Genomic DNA, 24,476 nt, shown 5'->3' on the forward strand with positions numbered 1-24,476 from the left:
ATTGGAAGCGACTAAGGAAAAGGAAGTTGAAGAAGAAAAAAGGGAAGGCTAGACTCAGTCAACCATTTCTTCTTGTTCTTTTTTCATTTTCCTTTTTCACTGATCCCTCCTTCCTTCCCCGTATACCACCCCCTTTCTCCATGCTCCTTTTATCCCTTTGATAGGCTACATTTGTGGAAATGGAGAGAATTTGGAAGTGTGTATGATTACAAGATCCAGAATGGGGCAGCCAGAGGGAGGGAGGAAGACAGCAAGGACACTTGAAAGAAAAGATGAAAAGTGACCTTGTTGACCCTTGGATCTGTGGACGGAGGAGGGGCGAGAGGGGCGGCAAAATAAAAGTGCGGGCACAGTGTGAGGCAGGAAGTTAATCCCCCCCAGGTGTTGTGCCAGTGTTGGCAGGGGGTGCCAGGCCAGCCTACTGGCAGAGCAGACATCGAGCCCCCCCTCCCTCACGCCTCAGTGTGCAGCCCCTTAAAGAGGCTGAATAGTAAGGGGTGGGAGGGCTGCAGGTGGCAGCCGAAAACACTCGGGACAAAACCTATGTGCACGCGTGCGCGCACACACAGACACAGGCACAACGGACACTAATCCTGAAATATTGATGCCTATGGTAGTTGCTCATTGAAAGCAGAGGGAGGGGTGTGCGGGGGTGTGTGTGTTTGAGGTGTTCTGACAGATTACCCACACACCCCTGCTGCTGGCCAAGAAGGTTGCTGTCAAAGGATATCCGATCCTCGCCTCTCCTCCCTTTCCCCTCGCCACCACCGCTGTTGTTATTATGTATGCATATTAGTCATTCACACGGGATCATTCACACTGTTGGCCCGGGTCAACACATACACACAGACTGACACACACACAAACGCAGACACACACCATTTTGCCACACCAGTGGAGCATGGATGCCAGGCGGAGAAAGAGAGGGAGATGTATTCATTCACTTTCTATTGTGCACGGATCGAGTGTTAGTCCAGTGAATAGGCTAGGGAGCGCTTGATAATGAGGCCAGTGTTATTACAGAGCCGCTCCAGCCCCTAACGACATCAATCCACGGGGATCAAATAAGGGCTTTTAATTGCTTTGCCTCATATTAAAATCCCCGCCACCATAGGCAAGCTGCCCTTGGCGTGCCTGAGCATAAAAGCCAGCTGAAAGATTGTCTGAAAGGCCATCATATAGCATGTGCAAAGGCTCTCTCGATTCATGTCTTTGCAATTATGTTTGTGTAACGAAAGCCTATTCATTAGCAGCGGTCACCAATTTTAGCAGAATGTTTGATGATGGTGTCGAATATTTGTGATGGTAATAAGAGTGTGGGGGATCATATGTTCATTATATGCTTTGCGTCTGTCTGTTTGCAGGACTGAGTCTGTAGCAGAGAAAATGCTGACCAACTGGTTTACGTTCCTCCTCTACAAGTTTCTGAAGGTAACTCCATAAATGTTTTTTAACTATCCTGAAGATTTTAAACTTCTGGGGAAAAAAGGTTTTTAGTTTTAGCCTCAGTCACGTGCATAATTTCAGTATAGATCTCATGGTGAAACTGTCATCTCACTGCTGGCGTCACTGATAGTTAATGGTGATGTTTTTTACTTACATTTTTTAAAACTGAGTGGATACAAGAGCAGTTGAGCATGTCGGGAATCCATTCATTGTACATGCATTTTTTATGCCCTGAAGGTTTTCTTAATTGTAGTAATGCAGACTTTGCATCATAGCAGACCTGTATGTTTGGTAAACATTAATGAACCTAACTAGACTACAGGGCATATAATCGATTCATGTTCTGGGCTTCCAATCAAAAAATGTTATTTCCACAACATTCAAAAAGTATTTTTGCAACTGCTAGTCTTGATTAAAAACAAGTCATCCTTCCTTAATTGTACCTAAAGGTTTATCATCTGTTTGAGAATCAATCGTTATATTATAACCAGCATCTATGCTAACATGCCAGTGTGCCATAGAAGTTGCAGAGAAGTACTTTTTACTTCATAGGACACCAATATTCGCCAAAAGTAAAACCACCACTCCTCTCTAGCCTTGAGTCGAGAAAATTTCACCGTCATCCTGTTTTTCTCCTCTATCCCTCGACCCATCCCTTCACTGCAGCTGGTAGGAGAATAAAAAATGACAGAAGGCCAATCTTTTCAGTTTGATAAACAGCAGTGTTTTTTGGGCAGGAAGGCGGGGGTGGCTTTTATGGCATTTTTCACAGTTTATCCGTCAAACCTTTCCCAAACTCTGCTTCATTTCAGCAAAGTTTATGTATCCATAGGTGGTACAATTTTCTTTAATTTAGGGGAACGATAGAGTTTGGGACATAGTGTTAAATAAGTCTTGCTCAGCAACTTTGGAGGCGAAGCAGTGTGGAAAAAAACATTTGATAAAGCAACTACAACACTCTAGATAGATATTTTCTCAGACATTATTAAACTATGCTGTCAGTGAGTTGACTGCAGAAATGGCTTCAAAGTTTTCTCACTCCCTCCAAACTTTTTGTCTGTTCCTCTCTCTTCAAATCTCTTTTCAGGAGTGTGCAGGCGAGCCTCTCTTCTCCCTCTTCTGTGCCATCAAGCAGCAGATGGAGAAAGGCCCCATTGACTCCATCACAGGAGAGGCGCGCTACTCACTCAGTGAGGACAAGCTCATCAGACAACAGATTGACTACAAGACGCTGGTAAGGGGTTCACCTGCCCAGGGGTCCTTGGGCTAAAAGGGCTAAAAGGGGGACACTTAATATGCTTTCAGGGACAAGAGGAGAGAAAAAGGGTGGTTATGGGTTGTCGGTCATGAGATGTGCAACGGGACATAAAGTTGTCGCTGTTACGCTTGACATGCAAGGGGCACAGGAGTGGCGACCTCACTTCCTGTTGAGACTGGAGCTGTCAAAGAAAAGAGCAGGGCTCCGGGATGAGGAGGAAGGAAAGAGATTATGCATGTGTATATGTCTGCACAAGCAGAGAGGCGATAAAAGTCTGTCCTTCTGGAACCTCTCATTTATTCCCAGAGTCTGTCTGTTGTTGTCCTCTCTCCGCTGTGATGTGTTAGTTTCAGCAGGGGAAACTCAGATGCTGTTTAGTCGTTCCGTCTTTCTTTTCAAGTGTCACATCCATTTGTAGTCTACATCCTGAGAGCGCTGATTTGCATACTCTGTCAAATGTCCATGGTGAACTGTGATGGGGAAAAACATCCTAGAAATTTGCTTCAGGTTTAGCCTTTTGCAACAGAATCTCCAATACTCCATTCACTATCACATTTCCCACAATGTGGACATGTTACTACACTTAGAATATTAAAATGAAAGCTTGAATTGCATATATATATATATATATATATATATATATATATATGCATGTACATATATGTATATTTATATGGGATAGTGCATACATAAAAGATTAAGCATTTATCCTCTCATTTATAATATGTGTATTTGTGCCCACCTTGTAATTCAGGTATTTCTACCAACACCAGAAGGCGATACTGACAGAACTGATGAATATGATAATAATATTATAATTAGCTTGTTTACTGCTAATCAATTCAGATAGAAGTTTCCCTGGTGAACAATCTTTTCTTTTGCTGCAATTCTCAGACCCTTTGGCAGAAAATCATTGCAGTTCCACTGAGTACCAAGCTACAGTGCAATCAACCTTATTAATATAAAACACACAAACCTCAACCAGCACGCATTTTATATATAGAACGTGTTATCCTCTCATCAACCTGGAAAATGTCCAAATATGTAACTTTTCTTTTCTGTTACAGTTACAGCAAATATTGCAAGAAATCTTACCTATAGATGACCAGAAAGAAGCCGTCTTTAAAAATAACAAAAGTGAACACACACCTTGCAGCTAGTTTCCCCTCACAGTGGCAGCCTTGTGCATATTTCTGCTACAGGTGGTGAACTGCATCCATCCGGAGAATGAGAAGAGCCCAGAGATCCAGGTTAAAGTGCTGAACTGTGACACCATCAGTCAGGTGAAGGAGAAGATCCTGGATGCCATCTACAAGAACGTCCCACACTCACACCGCCTAAAGGCCTCTGACATGGACCTGGGTATGAGTTTTTGTCTTGTTGTATATAAATAATAATGTTTAAAAAGGAGGCAAACAGTCATCTTTGGGATTCAGCTTACTGGAACATTTTGTTTACGATGCAGGGTAAGACAAATGAAATGAGTTTTGCCCTTCTTCATATATTTTACAGCTGATAATAGGACATTTATAATTCCACTTTTCAGGGTTGTAGTTCATGAGAGGTTTTACTCTTGTATATATATTGTACAGCTTGTTGAAACATTTCTATCCATTCAGTGTTTCCTACCCATGTGCCTGGAGAAAAGCAGACTGAACTCAGACGCCCATTGATTTTTCCAAAGGCTTCCCCACCCCACCCAGCCCTTCTTAAAAAGTACAAGTCCTCTTAGATATAGAGAGGTAGCTTTCTTTTCAACCTCGGGAGAGTTGACTTCCTGGCTCTGTTGGCTCAGATGTTTGAGTCCGGTCTCTCCCCTCCCCAAACTTCCCATCGATCGACTCTCTTGTTGACTGGTGTCTGAGTCAGATGATTGATCAGCTAATCAATTGAGACGCTCAGTGATGTCTTCCCTACCAAATCCTTTTTCTTTCTTTCTCTCTTTCTCTCTTTCTTTCTATCTTTCTTTCTTTCTTTCTTTTTCTTTTTCTTTCTTTCTTTCTGAGTAAGATAGTATGTGTAGGAAGGACTTGATTTGACTCTCTATATGAATACAGGACCTTGTTGCCACTGATGACATCTATTGGCAGCTACAGTATGTAGTTATTTTTCCTGGGTTATATAATTGTATTTCAACATGAGTCTAATATATTTGCAAATTACTTTAATGTGCAGTGATATACCTTCTCTGCAAGATATCTAGTGATCAAGGGGTTGGGTGGGTCTGTGTGTGTGTGTGTGTGTGTGTGTGTGTGTGTGTGTGCGCATAACAGTGTTATCCATGATTGTTTGTCTGCCAATACCTACAGGCTGTCTCTTCACCGTGCACTGTGCTTTTTATGGTTTAATATTGCCAGATGGATTTTCCAAGCCCCTGTTGTGTGTTCGGAATAGCATATTTATAACCAACCCCAGATCTAAGATGGGCTGAGTGCGTACCGTAGGGAATCTGACTGTGATAGCTAAGTGAAGAGATTGGTTTAGCCTTTTGACGACACTCCTGGATAAAATTGTTTCATGGCCCCCCTTTGGGCAGGATGTGTTGTTCTATTATTGTTTTATTACAAAAGGGAAGTGAAAATTGTCAGAAGTAGCTGGCCACTCGCTCTGTATGTTTGTGATTGTGAGTATGAAAGAGAGAATGAGTAAATGCAAGCTCAGAAGAAAACATGTGCATGAAATTAAATGTTGTTTTTCAGTGCTATATTTACAGTATGTTTCTGCACAGATTAGAGGAATGTTCTTTCTTAATCATGAGTCCATGAGCAGACTGAGAGCATGTTTGACATATCCTTTCACACATGTAGTTTTTTTATTATTATTTCTTGGTCTTGTGGTATTTATGTTGATTTATTGTTTTGTTATTTTGACACACTTTTTAATTTGAAGAGAGGAGCTCTACGTACACAGGTGATACCAGCAGCTCTTATGATTTCTGACACACACCCTCACACATACAAACACATATACACGGACTGATAGCAATGGCTGATAGGGATAATGGGATTGTGGCAGGCCTGTCCTGAGACGGATTGGCCAGGAGTGTTGTTATCCCAGGTATTGTTTTTAATTCCCCTCTGCGGCAATTCACAGTCCTCCACAGGGCACCAGAGGAGATAGGGCCTGAGAACAAAGAAACCAGGCCCTGTGTCTGTGTCTTTGTGTCTTTGTGTCACTGTGTGTGCGTGACGCCAGTAGCAAATGTGTGTCATGCATCTCTGTGGAATACAACAGTCACCTTCAGCCTTTCTCTTCACCATGAGCTTCCATACATTCCCCAAAGCCCTTATCTCCTTTGCTGTGTTTGAGTCCACAAAGCAAGTCCACACACACACACACACACACACACACACACACACACACACACACACACACACACACACACACACACACACACACACACACACACACACACACACACACACACACACAAACTGTTGTGTTGCTGTTGTCTTCCTACTGAGTAGAGACCACTGGATTTGGGAATCAGAGTAATCTCAGTTTGCTCTGGTTTCACACCAAGTTTATTCTTTTATTTATTCCTTTTTCTCTTCATTTCTTCATCTGTTTACTGAGCCTCAACTGGAGACGGGGGCTCATTTGCATCTTTATGGGAAGATGTACTGTATAGACAAAAACAACAGGAGGATCTTTATTTCCTGCAGATTTTTCAGATGCTAACACAATTCTGGTCGATCCTCCAAAGACAGGCCTCATCATACACCACAGTGATTGCTGCTTTGTTTTCCTGTTTGTGATCAGGATAGGAGATGACAGTGGCCGACACAAGTGGGAAACACAGCAAGGAGCACCGAGACAATAACGTATTCATACAGCACATGATGTCTACAAAAAGAAAGGAGGAATCGTGCTTGTTTGTTTTTGAGATGGCTTTCCTCTTTCACTTATGATAATGTTGCTAGGGTATTGTGAGATGTTTATATCAAAGCCTTTGGTTTGTTTTGTGCTGATGTTGGAAGCCTGGTGTATATGTAGTGTAGATGTAATTTGGTTGTAAGGTCATGTAAATGCCGTCCTCTTGTTTAAATGAAAGACACTGTCATGTGCAGTGGAAGTTGCTTGTTGAAAAGTATGGAAATTAGGTGATCTGCAGTCTTTGAGTATAGATGTTATTTCATATTTGCAGCTCACTAGTTTCTTCATTTAGTGTTGGGGTGGGCTGAGTCTGGTCTGCTTTTACCAAAGCTCCCAGCAATAACAATAAGAGCACCTTGACAGGGGTCTTAGAGCAGTGGAAAGGGCTTTGACAAGAGGAGAGCAGAGACCTGTGGTGTCTTCAGAGAGCACAGCATAAGGGCCTGTGCTGCTGATGGAAAAGGAAGTGGACAAGCCCTGAGCATACAGCTGTAATCGCACCCATCGATCGCATCAGTGAAAGAGATTGAAAGGAGCAAAGAGGGGGGAGCTTCATTCTAAAAAAAAAAAAAAAAAAAAAAAAAGTAAAGTGGGTGATTAATTTAACTCGCCTCTTGTTACTGTCTCTCATGTGTGTGATTGCTCTTTTGGTTCTACATCTCTTTTCCAATATGAAATGATTGTTCTGAAGAAAGCAAAGAAAAAGTTCAATAGATGAAGATGGAGATAGTGGCAACTCATTTTCTAAAAAGGCACACTGATTAGAAAAGAGTGACGCTTTCTTCTGCTTTTTTTTTTCTATGTTGTTAATATTGTTCATGTTTTTATCTAAGCCAACACACAATCTAACACAACACTATTTATTTTACATTATAACTTAAACGTATTCATTGCCACTGCAAACATACCCTTAGGATTTTAGAACTGTTTATCCATCTTAACTCTTGTTGTTGTGGCTAATAAACTGAAAAACACAACCGTCTCCTAAAAGTGAAAACCCAACTGCAGCACAACCACCAAAATCTATCAATTCTTTCCCAAAAGCATGTCAGGACCCCAAAGATGGCAAGGTTTTGAGATCTGACAGATGCACAGAAAAAGGGCGAAAACGGATCAAACAAATAAGAGTAAAGGTATGGATGGATATATGGAGTGTACTATACTGACCATTTTGATTTTTTTAATTTTTTTTCTCCAGAGTGGCGCCAGGGTAGAGGACAGCGCATGATCCTGCAGGACGAGGATGTCACCACTAAGATTGAAGGTGACTGGAAGAGACTGAACATGTTGGCTCATTATCAGGTACGGCTGTTACTGTATTTTTTTAAATGTGGACAACCTGCATTAAACTGATTCATAACTGTAACAAAACGTTAAAGTATGTTTTCTTTTAGGTTTGTGTTTATCTGTGAGCTGTGCAGCCATTGTATGCAAGTTTCAAAAAAAATCTTTGAATTAACATTGACAGAAATGTGTTGGAGATTTTAATAACATTTCAAAGTTAGAAGTTTTAGAAATCCAAAGGGTTTGTAAAGTTTTAGATCTCACAAAGAAAGAAATAATAAAAAAAAGAGATAGCTATCTTCAAAGACGTCTGTCTGGAGCTTGTAATTGATAGATTACATCTTTTATTTGAAGAGATTCACATGTTCTTTATTTAAAGAAAGGTACGGTTGTTTTCATTCTATTTCTACAGCAAATATACACAAACACAATGCTGATATGTGTCTCTCGCACATTAAGAAAGCATTTTCACACTAAACACAAAGGCCTGATAATAAGTGTTGGACTTTTCTTTAGTGTTTTACTTTCCTACCTCTCTCTCTCTTCTTTACCACCCATTGTCCCTCTGTTTACTATATATGTAGCTGTTTTTGATGCCCTCTCAGCACACCTCCACATTTTTGTCATAAACTCCAAAACTATGTAAGTGACAATTTGGTCAAAGGACTTTTCTAGCCATGTAGTTGTGCAAGTCCTTGACTGACAGGAACACCATACACACACCAAAACCACAAGATGGGTGGGAATGAAGCAGAGTGAGACAGGGAAGTGACCGACAACACAGCAACACCTGGAATTTATCTCTTATGTGCAGAGAGAGCTTGAGATAAAATCTAATGTGTCGTCAAATGTCATCTACTTTCTTAAGTGGATTAGTGTTCAAAACGTACAATAGAGACACATGAGTTTATATGCTCGCACACATACTGCTTGTAGAGTTCATAGTACAAGGAAAGATCTGAATATACACATTTATTAACAGGTAATCAAATGGAAACAAATGCACAAAATTTTTCTCACTCATTAAATACACAAATGCTTTCATGCAGAGTGACAGACAAACACATTATGGAAGGTGTTTTGTGCGTCATGAGGAGTGACTGTCCATCATGCCAACCAGAATGAGTCCGGTTGATAAAACATGTCTGCTTTGTCAACATGGTGTCCAGTAGCTAAGCAAGCAGCCGCTGTCCCCACCAAGCGCAAGTGCATGGTGCCTAAATTAAATGTCAGCGGCAGCAAGTGTCAACAGGCTTGGAGTACGAGGCGCTGGTGGAATGGATTAGGGAACTGATTCGAATCAGAGATAAGATAATGAAGACAGAAGTTAATTCATTTTTTCAGGCCCAGTAATAAGGGCGCCTTATCTTTGACAGACCAAAAAAAAAAAATCACTCCCATCCACTCAAAATTTGTCAGGAGGCCAAGCAAAGAGTGAGGAAGGGAGGGGACACGAAAAACACATTCAGTCCTCATTCAAGGGCATCTGCAGTTTCACACTTGGCATTTCCACTCTGTTTTTTATGTCTTTATTTCACTGAATGTTGTGGTTTCAGTTTAAAAGAGTTAAATCTATGCATAATTTCCTTGACGATCTTGTGCTGCTATATTTGGTCCAGGAATGTCCTCCAGACATGTTATCTCAGTACTGTTTGTCTTATTAAAATAAGTACAGAATAATAAGTAGTAGAATAATATGGCCGACCAGACACTGAATAGAGACATGTGCTTTCCTTTATTAAACTAATCTGGTTTGATCTGCCACTAGCCAATCTCACCCACTCAGTCTGCCTTTGCATTACAAACTGAGGGGAAAGTTAGATTTCTTGTTCAGGAAAACATCACATAGTAGCTACAAGCTAAAAAGCAAAAATGTGGCATTTGCCATATCAGATCTTTCTGTCCCATAATGAGAGACATTTCTCTCCTCCTCCTCTCTTTCAGGAAACTGTGCTCCACTTTCTGCCTTTATCCTCTCTTCCAAATGTTATTTCCCCAAATGCCACTCCTCCTTTTCTCATTTCATTATGTTCCATTGTGTGTTGCTCGTTTTATATCTATTCAACATATAAGAGCAGTGATCAGGGCACATGCTTAAGGGTGCTGGAGAGTTAGGGGGCTCCCCACAAAGGAATAACAAGATCTTCCCTCTGGGCCTCCTGCTTACAATGATATAAACATATTATGCATAAGGAGCAGATTGAGTGACTGGGTGAAATAATGATACAATCTTAATAAGGCCCCGGCTCACACACACATTCACACCCACACATAAACGTACAAAAGGCCCCTGGTCCTTATTCCCTGTCCCATCCATCCACACTATGATAGAGATCACTTCAATTAACCCTCCCTTCCCCTGCAGCACGGGCAGCCAGATTATGCAGAATAGGGGTAGGCTTTGTGTGTGTGTGTGTGTGTGTGAGAGTGAGAGTGTGAGTGTGAGTGTGAGTGAGTGTGCGCATGCATGCGGGGGGGGGCACAGCTGGGACAGACTCCATCCCAGTTGTGTTAATTGAATCCTGTCTGGCTGACTGGGGAAGGAGGTGCAGAATTGACTCATTCATTCACTTACACACATTTATTTACACATAGACCAACACAGACACACACTCTGCTTGATTTTTCACACCTTCATACACACACACACACACACACACACACACACACACACACACACACACACACACACACAAACAACCCTAGAGGAAAGATATTATTGAACAGAGACTGTGGGATGTCCCCTCTCACTAAGGCCTGTATGCTGCTTTGCTAAACGCTCCCTCCCCCTGTCAGTCATAATATGCATGTGTGGGCTGAATAGAGCACATAAGGGTAATAAGATATTCTATGTTCTAAAGTATTACCTACCAACATCAAAATAGAATAGATGGAGGGAAATATGGAACATGACACCAGTACAATGATATATGGGTTTTTTGATTGGTTGTATTAGAAATATGCACAAATGAAAAAACAAAATCTGTGCAAAAGGCTTTTCTGGTTCTTTGATTGAACATTTGAACACATCATTTGCATAACATATGTGCCTCTGTTTTTCAGGTACCTGATAATGCAGTAATGGCCTTGGTTCCCAAGCAAGTTACAGCCTATAATTCAGTAAACAATTCCACTGTGTCTCGAACCTCTGCAAGTAAATATGGTAAGTCTACTTGTTTCTATATTCAAGTTTCTGTTGTATCTGAGTCAGAGGGCCACTTTCCCATCAAACATAAGACTAGGCGGACTGATAAAAATGTATATTTCTCAAAGTACTCACAACATAGTCAAATACTATTATTATTATTATTTCATATTAATTAATTAAATAAATATTAAGAAGGAAGTACAACATTTCAACATGAAACTGAACCTCTCATTTAAGTTGTATTTGCCTCACCGCTGGTGTGGCTTCTGTCATCCAGGTGCCAGGTCATGCAAACCTGAAGCAAAATGATCACTTCCAAAATACATTTAAAAAATACACTTAAAAATCATTTGAAGAATCATTTAAGATAGCAAAACCACAGACCTAACAAGAAAAAACTAACAAATATGTGCTTATAAAATAGAACTTTATTACAGAAAGAAGGGGAAAAATAGTTAGAAAGTAACTGATCCTGCAGCAGTTGATGCTCCCATCTCAAAATGTCCAGCATCCACAGGATCCTGCATGACAACAATGACAGACTGGGGAAGACGAGACACAATTTAGAGTGGCTGAAAGGATTTCTGAAACATAACAAGAGACCAAATAGACTCTTTCTTTTGTTGTTCTGGCCTCTTGAGACTCCAAAGTGTGTCCCCTCATCCTTCAATGTGCCAGTGTTTTTTCTGCCTGTCCGTCTGCTCCACGTCTCCTTGAACCTGCGAAACCATCAAGTTAGTTGCTGATCAAAGGGCCAGACTCGCTGCCCACAAACACTTCAGACACATCAAATGTGGTGCCACATTATTAGCATCGCCTCATCTCCATGCAGTCTCGCCTCGCCTCTCTGGCTCCAAATGAGACCAGATAGGACGAGGTGAGTGGCGCAACTGAAAGGGGAGGGAGGATGCCAGGAATATCTCCCCTCAACATTTTTTTAAGCGATTGACTTCAAACGCAAGTGTCATCCACTTCACAACTGGTGTGGTGCTTGAGTGACTTTGAACTCTCTCTGAGTACAATGGTCAAATGGTGAAGAAAGAGACGAGGTCGAATTTGTTAGAGCTGCTGAGGAGGAAGCGGGAGCGAGGAGCAGGAGAAAAAGTTACGGAAAAAGTACAAACACTGTGTAACATGTTGAGTCAGAGAATGAAAGGAAAAACCGTTGTGTTTGATCTTTGATGTAAAGTTTCCATCAAAAACCAGAAGGAGAAGAAAAAAAAACAACAGAAAAAAACAACTCCTGTGTGTGGAGCTGGATCAGAATAGAATCCAACCAGAAATCCCTCTCCTGTGTCTCCCTGACTCTGTTTCACCCTCGGCTCTCTAACTTCTTGGAATAAATAATTAACACAAAATGAATGTACTGCTCACTCTCCCTTTAAAAAAAGTCCCACCTCACATCCTCTTGCAACCACACAACCCCAAGAAAGGCGCAATTAGTGTCACACTTGTCCAGTGTACGAGAAAAAATAAAAGTAATACCAAATTGACAGCCCTGTGGAGAATACTTGACACGGGGTCTGACAACAAACCACTAAAGTGCCCTATAGGAGAGACAAGCATTTTCAGTTGATCTCACTGTAATCAAATTTGAACAGTCGATACAAACACACACACACACACACACACACACACACACACACACACACACACACACACACACACACACACACACACACACACTCTCTCTCTCTCTCTGTATCTGATCTCTCTAGCCGTCTCACTCTCCCCTGAACTCTCTCCTCTATACACTCCTCCCGCTTTTCTCTCTGAACAGATTGATTTCTGTCACGGTGAAAAACACTCTTTTTTTTCTTTGCTCCTCTCTCCAAACCGCACCCCCTAATCAATTTTTTTCACACTATGTAAACATTCATTGAGCCATGTGTTTGGAAATGTCATCGCCACTCCGGCCATTGGGTGGGCCATACATATTTCATCTCATCTGACACCTGTTCGATTTTGTGTCAGCCGGCGATGCCATGTCTTTTCCCTTGGAGAAGAAGCCATGAAAAATTAACCATGCACACTTTCTAAAAGTTTCATATCCAATCTCCCAGACCTGTAAACTGGAAGCCACAAGCAAAAAAACTGCATTCAGCTGCTGACATGGAGGTTATGGCTTTCCCTTTCTCTTTGGAGAAACAACAGACTTGTCTCTTCATTATTTTTTGTTTGTTTATTTGTACTAAGTCTGATAGTTGCTTCTTTTGTTAGCTTTCTTTTCTTCTTGTTCACCTCAAAATTCGCTCTGATTAAGTTTCAGATGTGTCTTGTTTGTTCTCAGTTTCCCCTCTGATTGTTTTCTCTTCCTGATTCAGGCAGGAAAAACAAACACCAGCATACAGTTTACAGATCTTTACATGAACTGTACATTAATGTTACTGAGATAATTTCATATGATATACTATAGTCAGAAGTTGCATACAGATGGGAGTGATGTGAGACGAAAACTACAGTCACACTGAGTGACACTGTTGTGTATGGTTATATCAGTACTACATGACCTCATGCATGTTTTTCTTCACAGAGAACATGATCAAGTACACTGGAAGCCCTGACAGCCTGCGTTCCCGCACTCCGATGATCACTCCTGACCTGGAGAGCGGGGTCAAGGTTTGGCACCTGGTGAAGAACCATGAGCATGGAGACCAGAAGGAGGGCGACCGCGGCAGCAAGATGGTTTCTGAGATCTACCTGACACGACTTCTGGCTACCAAGGTGAGCCATCTGTGAGAGAAAATCTTACATGTGATGATTTGTTTATTCATTGGTAGAGGGTCATCTTGTTTCATGCTAGATTCATTCTTTATTGGGATCTGTGATATTTTGCAGGGCAAATGATTTAACAGCAAAGAAAAGTTCAGCTTTGTACCATCAGTTTGCATCAATTAACTACATTACCAGGTGAACTGTATTTTTCTTGAAGCAGTTCACAAGGTGAAAGGCTAAAAGGTTACACTAACCTTCACCCTGTGTTACCATGACTCAGAATAATCTCATTTTATTTAAATATTCATGTTTACTTTGGATGAGTCATCTCGTTGGAAGAGATTATTCAAATGTATTCTTCTATCCCCGTAGGTGAGAAAGAGAAAATAGATATTTCTGTTTGTTTTCTCTTTTCATTACTGTTGCGTTGATGCAGCAGCATATCAAAAAGGGTAAAGATAAAAAGACCCATGAAGATAGTGAAGGTGTTTCTGTAATGAAAAAAATGATCAGGCAAAAATAGAAATGGTTATAAAGTCTCTTTGAATATGCCTTGAAACAATGGCCCCAGGAAGAAAAAACTGTTAATTTGGTTTGGAGGGAAATGTGACTTTGATCCAACAGCTGAATGCAAATTACCAATCCACTCCTAAAGCACCTTTTCCTTCTTTTTTCATCAAGACATCCATTCTATCAGACACAGTACAGACAAGGTAAAAAGAGAAAAAGAAGCTACGAGCTGAGCATGTTGAGGCAGTAACTTCAGTAACATTTCAGTTTGTTTTTTGACGCAGTGTCCGCCTTTTTTTAGTAGTTCACCTCAGCTCCATGTATGTACTGTAAATGCAGTGAGTTCTACACACACACACACACACACACATACACAGAGTAACAAAGCATAGAAAGTTTAATGTCTTGTGTGCTGATTATCAGACCACATGGCATTCGGATTTCATATTCAAAGTCCAGGCTAAAACAGTGTAACTGTAACATAACTGGAAAAGCCACCAAAGCAAATGGTCATATCAGACTAAGTAAGATTGTAGCAGAAAACTCCCTGGATGTATTGAAAGTGCATTTTTGTGCATTTATGACTTCAGCTTTTTATTTGTAAGAAGAGTGAGTTGTTTTTTCTTTAAAATGTTAAAAAAGTCTTCCATTAAGTAGAAATACATTATCAGCAGAGCGGCTAAATGGACAGTGTAGCAAACAAACAACTGAACACTTCGCTCTGTTTATACTTGGGAGAACTAATGACTGTGCAGATGTAAATGGACTGCATTTATGTAGCGCTTTTCTAGTCTTAACAAGCACTCAAAGTGCTTTACACTACAGGTCACATTCACTCATTCACACACACATTCATACAACACCTATTCTATATGGAGCACTTTTCTAATACACACACACACACACACACACACACACACACACACACTTTGACACAAAGATGATACATCAGCAGGGAAAATTTGGGGTTCACTACGTGCAAGGACATTTTGACATACGGACTGGAGGATCTGGGGATCAAACCACCAATCTTCCGATGGGTGGATGACCCGCTCTACCTGAGCCACAGCAGATGTGTGTGTAGATGAGTAAAGTCAGGTGAATCAAAGCAGATAACTGAGCAGAAAGAGAGACGGTGTCTATGAAACAGGACGGGAGGAGGAATGTATGAAATAAACTAATAAACAAACAAACAAACTGGAGCCTGTAGAATAAGAGGTAGGAGAGGAGAAAGGCAGTGCCGTCACCATGGATCATACTGTATAGCCCTCCGCATACCTACACACATGCACAGGTCACCTCTCGGCCTCTGTGAGTCGCTCTATTTCCCTGCCATTATCCCATTGCAGAGAGCAGGAAGGTGGCTTCTGACTGTAGACAGCACATCATCTTTCCAGATGGATTGTTTTTGTGAAATAACCAGTTTATCTTGGCCGGCCATCTCTCTTGGTGAGAAATGACTGGGCAGACAGGCAGTGTAATTGACTGCGTTTGGCTTTCACCATGCCAATAAATACCTCTCCCTGGCAACGCCGCTGACGCCTCTCATATTAGCTCCATCAGTGTCACTCTGACTGAGTGTGGGTGCAGGTCGTGTTCATGTGTGTGGAGAGTGAAGGGGCACGAGGAAAGATCGCATTTTCCCTCCTCACTTGTGCACTCAAGAATGTGTGTGTTCATCTCTACCTCGCCACATCCTTCTTCGTCTCTCTATTTCTGTTCCAGTGCCATCACCAACGTTCTGATTGTTTGCTTTCCTCTCATTTCAATGCGGAGGCAGACGGCATCAAAACATCCACATGACACATTGTGTTTAGAGTGTGGTCTAATGACAGGGTAGATGGTCGAGAAGGAGGGGGGGAGGGGGGAGGGTGTTGGCAGTGTTGGTAGTCTCAGCTCCAGCAGGGAACAAGACAACCCTGTGATGATGACAGCGTTGATGCAGAAGTCCCCCTTGAGATAGAGGATGACATAAAATGTCACCGCCTCAGCACTTGTAGGCGCACACACAGGTTTTAGTATCTACACACACATTTATGCATACACACACAAAATGTCAGGTCTTCCCTTGCCAGCTAATGCAGACTGTCACTTGGAAGGCACATGGGCTTGATATAGAGATATGTGATTCCATCTTCATAGAAAAACGATAAGCTGTCGGGAATGTGGGCCACATTAGAATTATAGCCGTGATTGTCGGACTAACAGGATTCTCTCCTCCCACTCTCTCCTACCTCTCTTGACTCCGTGATTCAGTCACCCGCTCCAACCCAAATTGGATTTTTATTTGCCAGTGCCCGTACACACCTCATCTGCCACACTTAATGGCAATCTTTCCCTGATAGGAAACCTCTGTCGTTTCATTTCCATCCCTCGCTCTCGCCTTTTCCTGTGCATCCCATCAGCTTCATTCTTTACAAGAGGATTAGATTCTCTCACTTTCTGTCTCTCCTCTCTTTTCTCCTCCTCCTTCTTAAAGTCGCCAACATTAAATCAAATTAGGGTCAATGGTGCAGTGTGGGAGCTAATCCGGCAGCACAAAGAGGCTTAGGAGATGCGCCTCCTGTTCCCAGATATTATTAAAAGTCAGCTGTGAAATAACAATTTCCCCCATCAAAGCTGCAAGCGGATTTAGGGGCCGGGTCTGTGAGATAGGAGTCAGACACATAAATATCGCAGCTGGGGGACAAAGTGACATGCACTTCACAAGTTTATGCCAATCTTTCTGTCAACATTAGGTATGGTATGCTGCTAAATGTATTAGACAGTGACAGTCTCATTCACTGGTTCCGTGTCCCATTTAATATAGATAGTGGCTTAACGCACTCAAATTGTAGACCCACGAAGACTTGAGGGCTGTATCAACTAGTGATTATCACCTGTTGTAGGCCTTTTAAATAATGTGTTTCTCATCTGTCCTCTCTTTGCTCTTTAGGGTACATTACAGAAGTTTGTGGATGACCTGTTTGAGACCATCTTCAGCACAGCCCATCGAGGCAGTGCCCTGCCACTGGCCATCAAATACATGTTTGACTTCCTGGATGAGCAGGCAGACAAACACAACATCCATGACCCACATGTTCGACACACATGGAAGAGCAACTGGTGAGTTAAGTGGTTCAGGCATATGTCTGCACATATCTGCAAACACAGAAAGGTGCATACACACAAAGACATCATGGGCTCTGTTCATGAACACTTAAGAAACTGTTGAGGCAGTTACTTGGATCTTTTGTTTATTCCATCATTTGTGTAACAGTGTGGTGCCTTCGGTTCCCTTCATGGCCTTTTCTTTCTGCACTGGTACTTAATACACTGCAGACACAATCAGTACATTTTGGCACATTTCACATGGCATTGCCCTCATATTGCCCAGTGTCAGTGCCAAGCTTCACCACACGCCTCTTCCCTTCCTAATATCCATTAACCACAGGGGCGTGTAATCTTCATTAAAGCCAACCACAAGGGGCTAATCCAATCGGCTGCCAAGACTCTCCATCTATTATCATTGATAACTGGGCCAAAAAACGCCTGTCACTGTGGAAATCGCCATAGTGACAAATGTACGCTCCCAGGTGCAGGAAGTACGCCACTAAATTAATATCCGCTGATTAATTTAGACCATCCTGACCTCCGTGAGCCCACCTGAAGAGGTTGGTAGGGGTTAAATAACCAACAGTGCACTAGAATGCAGTGAGGAGAGAAATGAAAAGGTGAAGAAAGGGAAGTGAACTCAGTGGGAGTTAAACGCACACTAATATCTCATTAGCCTCCTGGCCTCTGCCAAGATCCCAGCATGCATCACTCAGCCCCAGGCCCAGGAGAACCGTGGAGATGGGAGGATAAAATTGATGTGTATCAAGGGACAAATAGGGAGGAGGGATGGGTAAGGGGCTAAAGAAGGGGTAGAAATATTATTTACCTTATGCTATGGTCCTAATTTTGGTCCTTGCCTGTGTCTGCGTTCTTGGGCCATTTACAGTGTGTGTGTTAAGTGTTTTTCTGAGAGCGCAAGCGGCTCTTACATTAGACTTTTAATGGAATGGGCTCTCACTAGAGGACCGTGAATGAATAGCAATTTATCATGACACACCATCACAAAAAGCCACTTTGACTGCACACAACAGTTTGTGCTGATGCCACCACCGATATCCTCTCTGTGTGGGACGTGCATATGGCTGTGTCTTTTCACCTCTCACCATTGTGCGTACCTATAACCTTTAATCGCCTTCGCCTAAAAGCCTTCATTTTGTCTGATGGTAGAGAATAATAAGGCCAGTGCCCCTCCCATTCTGGGCCCCTTGTCCCATTAAACCTACCAGGCCCATCGTCATCATACACACCATTAACTTCAACCCATCATGCCAGCCAGAGCCCCCACACCCTACAGCTACCCCCACCTCCCTTTCAGGGTTTCCCCATCATCAGAGCTTCACTATACATCCTTTGATGTAGCCCTTGTTTTAGATTATCCCGGGGTCTCTAGTGCTTCAGGGCTTATCTTGTTAAAAGTTTGCTTCTTATATTATTGTTATACCAACAATTTGCTTTTGATAAAATACTATCAGAAGGGACAGGGAAATGTATGACCTTTCTACAACAGGAAAAAGGTGTTTTGGTATGAGTCTTGCTTGCCATCACAGCTGTATGGTACATTTCAGATTTCCATTGATTCTGAACATCTACACAGTTTGACCTGAGAGACCTAAAGATGGCATCCAGGATTTATTGTATCCCAGGAATTTATCTGTGACCCATTAAAATCCAAGGTCATCTGTCACAGCAGTCTAGGGATAGCAACAGCACTAACACAATGCCTGCCTATGTCCTTATTTCATCAGCCTACCTGTGTATAAAGTCGAGATCTTTGAAGCAAATCGTGTTTGTACATTTTGATTGTGCCAAGTTTAAATCAGCTAAAGTTGTTTCTGCTTCGTGTGGCAGAGTTGTAATGTGTATTTGTATGCGTGTACAGTATAAATGTGTGCATGCATGAGTCACTGGCTCCTAGAGCATCACCAGATGGTATCTTTTGGATTAGCAGCAGTGTGTCAGCATCTCCTCTCATCCTCGCTTTTCTGTATCTGGTGTGTGTGTGTGTGTCTCTCTGTCTGCACTGCATGTTTGTCATGTTGCGATGCAACAGACAGAATTTTAATTATTGTGCAAAACTGGCACACACACACACACACACACACACACACTCACTCCTCTTTTCTGCATGCAGATAACCACCTATCTGCTGTCATATTGCAGTTCCATCCCCACACAGATTGTCAGTGGAATCACTAGGTCTTTTGGAGTTGGGCTGAGTTGTATAATCTACAAAAAGTTTTCCATTTGTTCTAAGCTCTTTGTCCAGATATACGACTTATGTAGTAAAGGACTGCAACTTGCCTTTCACATGAAAGGTTGTGTCGTTTTGCCTTCCGAGGTCCAGCTGGAACAATGCCCGGTCAGGTCACCTTTATAACACTGTTTATTCAAACCTTAGGTCGCTGGATGAAAAAGGTCAGGCTCGGTCAGTTCCCAGTGTGTGCTGTAGTGCCACGAATGAGATGCCCAGGATCACAACATCTGTGACCCTTTGCCTGCCAATGGCAAGCAACTTCATCAGGCCCTTCTGCAGAAATGGGACAACAACCCCACACTGCAGATTCAGAGGTTGACTGGCTCTGTGTGGGTGCCAGAAGTGTCAAACAGTGCAAACTGCAAGAGGCAGCTAGTCATGCTACTGAGGGACCGCAGGGATACTTAGTTGCTGTTGTTGTATGCTTGTGTAACTTTTGTTGTTTTCATTTGCTGTATAGTACCCTTCGAAGTGTTTAGAACCAGGCCCAGTAAACAGAGCTTACATTAGTGTGGTTGTTTTGCTGTTTGACAATTACACAGTTTTGTCAGTACTGTTTGGTAATCTTTCCTCGCGGGAGAGACGAGGATTAGCCGAGTTGACTTTAAACCAGCTACCACTCTGTAGTACTGCATTATACATCACTCCTTTGAAATGGACAGTCTACTCTGAGCCACTATTTAATCAACTAAATACAGCCATTGTACAAACTGTTGCTTATATTAACAAATGTTTCCTATTAGACTAGTGAGTAAGCTACAAGCTACATTTTTGCTATCACACTCTTTTCTTTTATCAGTTTAAATTGACTGCACTATGTAGTCCCAAATTGACAGAGGAAGAGTCTTTTAATGCAAAGGTTCTTTTTGACTCCGTTGGTGTAATTCCTCTCGGATAAGAGATGCCCTTGATCTTGGCAGCTGATATTTAACCTAATCCCTAACCACAAGGACCCATCATGGTCATCTTTCAGATTCCTAAAACTACACAGCATGAGTTAACTGCAGAAAAGAAAAAGTGCTTTGCCTATTTTCAACACAATAGATAATATGTAGATGTTATTATGGTGGCCATTTTGAACACACAAAATTATGCAGGGAACCTGAACCTCAAAGCACAGGGCAGCTGGGGCAGATTGTCAACAATCAAGGCAGCACAGCAGTGGTGTTAATATCCCTTTGATCCATGCACCTAATCCCACTAGATTCTTTGCTTAGATTAATTTTGAAGTCATAACGCAGAGTTTCTCGTTCCTCTCACTCCAAATCCTCTTTTGTAAGAATGTACATCTGAATGGCTTTGTGGGTGGTTGTGGTAGGATAAATGCTTAGTTGGATGGCAGGGGAGCACCGGTGGTATTTAAATGATTGCATTTCAGTTTTTATTGTCTCCCCCCCCCCCTCATCCTTTGATATTGTGCCAGACAGAGAAACTCGTATGCAGGCTAGACTGCAGTTTTTTTCTGTTATATTTTTGCCATGTCAGCTAAAACCACATAGCCCAGAGAATAGTAAAGATATAGAGATCCAAGTAACACTCAGCTCTTTCTTAATACCACCTGAGCCCTTTCACTGCAACACACAGATAAAGCTGGCCCTATATCTATTCATTTTGCTAGAAACAAGCCCAGCAAATAAACAGACTTGTATATTTTTATTATTCTAGACAGGCACAAAATAGGACCCACTTGCACAAACAAGGCAATATGAACTGTGTCACTGTGCGGCCCCCTGTGAGGACCCCTGGACACTGCTGGAAAAAATGAGAGCCAGCCACCACCTGGTTTTAAAGATAAAGGCTTTATTGAATTGAGCACACACATCAAATAGAGCACATCGGCAACAGCGGGGCCTGTGTACTAGCTTTGCAAAGTGAATGCATCCTCGTCCCCCTTCTGGCGCATAATATGTTCATGTCTATTGCCTGGCTGGCTGTAGCAAATATAAAAATGGCATTTAGAGACTTAATCTCAGAGCAATTCAACCGGACACAGACTGTTATTTTACTTTACACTCTTTGTTTCTCTGTTTGAATGACTATTTGAGCATTCTGTCACTGAGATGGAACTGAACAATCAATGCAAAAGTCATTTTCATGAGGAGGCCCAACACAGCAGAATACATTAATATGCATGGTGCATGGAAATGTCATAGGTAATTCTGTCTCATTAGCTCTTAGAGTTTTTTTTTTTTTTTAAATAACAGATGACATTTTGTTTACAGGTTGCAGTACAGTTCAGTTAAAACATCCAACAACATTAGCATGTCTTATTTTAGGATTATGAAATATCAGACTGCAGCACACGTACATACTATAATTTAACAGTAATGAAAAAGTAAAAGTACAAAACTTGTATAATCAGTAGTTTCACATAACTTTGTTCTCCTTTCCCAGCCTACCTCTGCGTTTCTGGGTGAATGTGATCAAGAACCCCCAGTTTGTGTTTGACATCCATAAGAGCAGCATCACAGACGCCTGTCTGTCTGTGGTAGCCCAGACCTTCATGGACTCCTGCTCCACCTCAGAACACCGCCTTGGGAAGGACTCACCCTCCAACAAGCTGCTTTATGCCAAGGACATCCCCAGCTACAAGAGCTGGGTGGAGAGGTAAGCCATTGATAGAAGCACACAAGTGTACACACCAAACACTGGATGGATGAAGAGAGGAAATGTGTGTGGGTGTGGGCTCTTATGTGAGTGAAAACATCAGAAAACCTGCATTAGCCATGTTTCATTCCAACACATACAATATGACTGTAGCTCTGTGATCTATGGGCCATGAAACACAATCCAAATTACAACACAGTGGGAATGGATGGGAGCGCCCAGGGCATGAGATCTACAGTACAGGGAGCTGGTGTGTTGGGAGGGTGCAGAAGTGTGTGTGGGGAAAGAAAAAAGAGAGAGGGAGAAAGCATTTTTGAGAGTAGCAGGCAGCAGAACGGTAATTTGTTAAAATGAGAATTTTATTAAATTTATTTGTCAGCAGGGAAGGCGAAGAAGCCCTGAATAAAAGATGGGGTACTGTGAAGCGGTTCAGTGTATTCGTGTCTGTAGCTTCGTCACAGGGCAAGCCTCAGGATGAGAATATATGTGCACTGCTTGAATGGGTAGAACCAAATGAGGAGCTTCAGGCTCAGGACCGTACTCATTAGTCCTATGTTTGTCTGTATGTGGTCTCTCATGAACACAAGTGTGAGGAAATTATGAAGGTCCTCTGCCAATTCAAAGATCTGGATAGTGTAAGGAAAGAAAAAAGATCCATGTGGACAGAGAATATAGCAGCTCCTACTGTAGATGGCAGCATAAGCTGAAATTTTAGCCTATATTTTTATGTAGAGTTCATGCACATAGTTCAAGCAGAGAGATTTGTGTGTAAATGCTGTTTTTAAAGGCCAACATGCATAGTAAGGGGTTTTCAGGAAATGTTTGTTTTAAATGCTTAAAATCAAAAAAAAAAAACAGGAGCATCCCACTGTCCTCTAAATCACGTCTTTTTTTGCACATTTGTTGCAGCAATTCTTGCTAGTTTTTTCTCCATTGTATTTTGGATGACATTTATAATATAAGGTTTGTTCTGCTCCAGTTCTGAGACAGAGTATCCACTTCCACACCTTTATGTTGTTGCCTTGGCAATGCACATCCATGAATTTGGGGGGTGGAGCTTCTGAAGGAGCACTAAAGGGAAGGCTGTATTTTTTTTCCGCCACCTTTATTTATAAAGATAGTATGTCCTTACCCAAAGAGCAGGAGCAAACTAATGGAAATTTGTGTCTCAGTGCTACTCTGTTTAGACAGAAGTAGCGTTGTATGCTGCACAAAGAAAACCTCTTAAAATGCTGATAAATGACATAAGTCAACAACAGCACAAGTGTGCATATTCAGCAGTTTTACATTTTTGTTTCTTAATTTGGGAGTTGGAGGCAGTGCAGTGACATCCTACAGAGAGCTTTTTACTTGCTGCAGTATGTTTGATGTTATTAATTTGGGGCTGTGAAGTGAAGCATTCTAGCAAGATACTGACACTTGCCTTGAATTTGATGTGGGAGTTGATGGTCTCCAGACAATAACAAATCCATCACAGCTGTCATAACATGATGTGTTTACAAGGGTGTTTGCATATGGATCAGTACATTCAACGTTTTATGTTCCCCTTCATTTTTTCATGATACAGCTCTTATTGCAACTATGCAGTGAAGATTAAGATTTTCCATAGGGTGTAATGGTTGAAAGATTAAGTAACTAATTATTCCATAAAAAACATTTTAAAATAATAGTATTTTAAATGATCCTAGAAGCAGTCTTTCCATAAAGATGCTTTCACAAATTATTGCAGACATGGAACACGGATACAAAATGATGTTATAAATATCCTCACAAGTTTTTTTCCAAACCAAGGTTTTTTTTTTAATTTTGTTTATAAAAACTTTTTTCCTAAAACAAGCACACCTGGTCTCTACACTAACAATCCCCTGCTAGGAGCTCCCTACAACATGCCCTCCAGCACCAAACAGGTGTTGATGTGTGTGTGACCTCTGTGCAAAAGCTATGAGCAACACCCACCTGCCTTTTCCTTTGCTCAGTTTGCTCTGAAGACTTGTTTCCTGGCAAATGTCATCTCTCTCTCTCACACACGCCCAGAATTATCCAGCCAAACACTGGGCTTGTCCTCAAGCGGCTGCAGCTACAGGAATTTAATATGTAAATAAGCAGCTTTAATTAACATAGTTGATAGGGGCAACACAGCTGCTACCGACAGTGACTGATTGCCTTTACCTCATTGCTAGTGTGTGTGTTCTGTTGTGGTGTTCAAAGTTGAAATCTAAAGCCTGTCAGTGTTTAGTATGACTCCATTCCAGTTATGTTACTATGCAACACACTTGTTGCCT

The 24,476-nt window shown here is 41.8% G+C and overlaps 1 protein-coding gene across 3 annotated transcripts in view; it reads left to right on the plus strand.

The window, feature by feature from the left end:
* Positions 1-24,476, plus strand: part of plxna4 (plexin A4) — a 239,595-nt gene that overhangs the window by 209,723 nt on the left and 5,396 nt on the right. For all 3 annotated transcript variants that reach the window (XM_022748997.1, XM_022748998.1, XM_022748999.1), the window contains 8 exons: positions 1,365-1,431; positions 2,534-2,680; positions 3,907-4,066; positions 7,779-7,882; positions 10,928-11,027; positions 13,546-13,736; positions 17,173-17,342; positions 21,982-22,194. In XM_022748997.1, coding sequence (XP_022604718.1) covers positions 1,365-1,431; positions 2,534-2,680; positions 3,907-4,066; positions 7,779-7,882; positions 10,928-11,027; positions 13,546-13,736; positions 17,173-17,342; positions 21,982-22,194 — 1,152 coding nt within the window. The remainder of the gene's footprint in view (positions 1-1,364; positions 1,432-2,533; positions 2,681-3,906; positions 4,067-7,778; positions 7,883-10,927; positions 11,028-13,545; positions 13,737-17,172; positions 17,343-21,981; positions 22,195-24,476) is intronic.

The sequence above is a fragment of the Seriola dumerili genome, unplaced genomic scaffold, assembly GCF_002260705.1.
Source record: "Seriola dumerili isolate Sdu_G_001 unplaced genomic scaffold, Sdu_1.0 BDQW01000138.1, whole genome shotgun sequence".
Classification (NCBI taxonomy): Eukaryota; Metazoa; Chordata; class Actinopteri; order Carangiformes; family Carangidae; genus Seriola; species Seriola dumerili.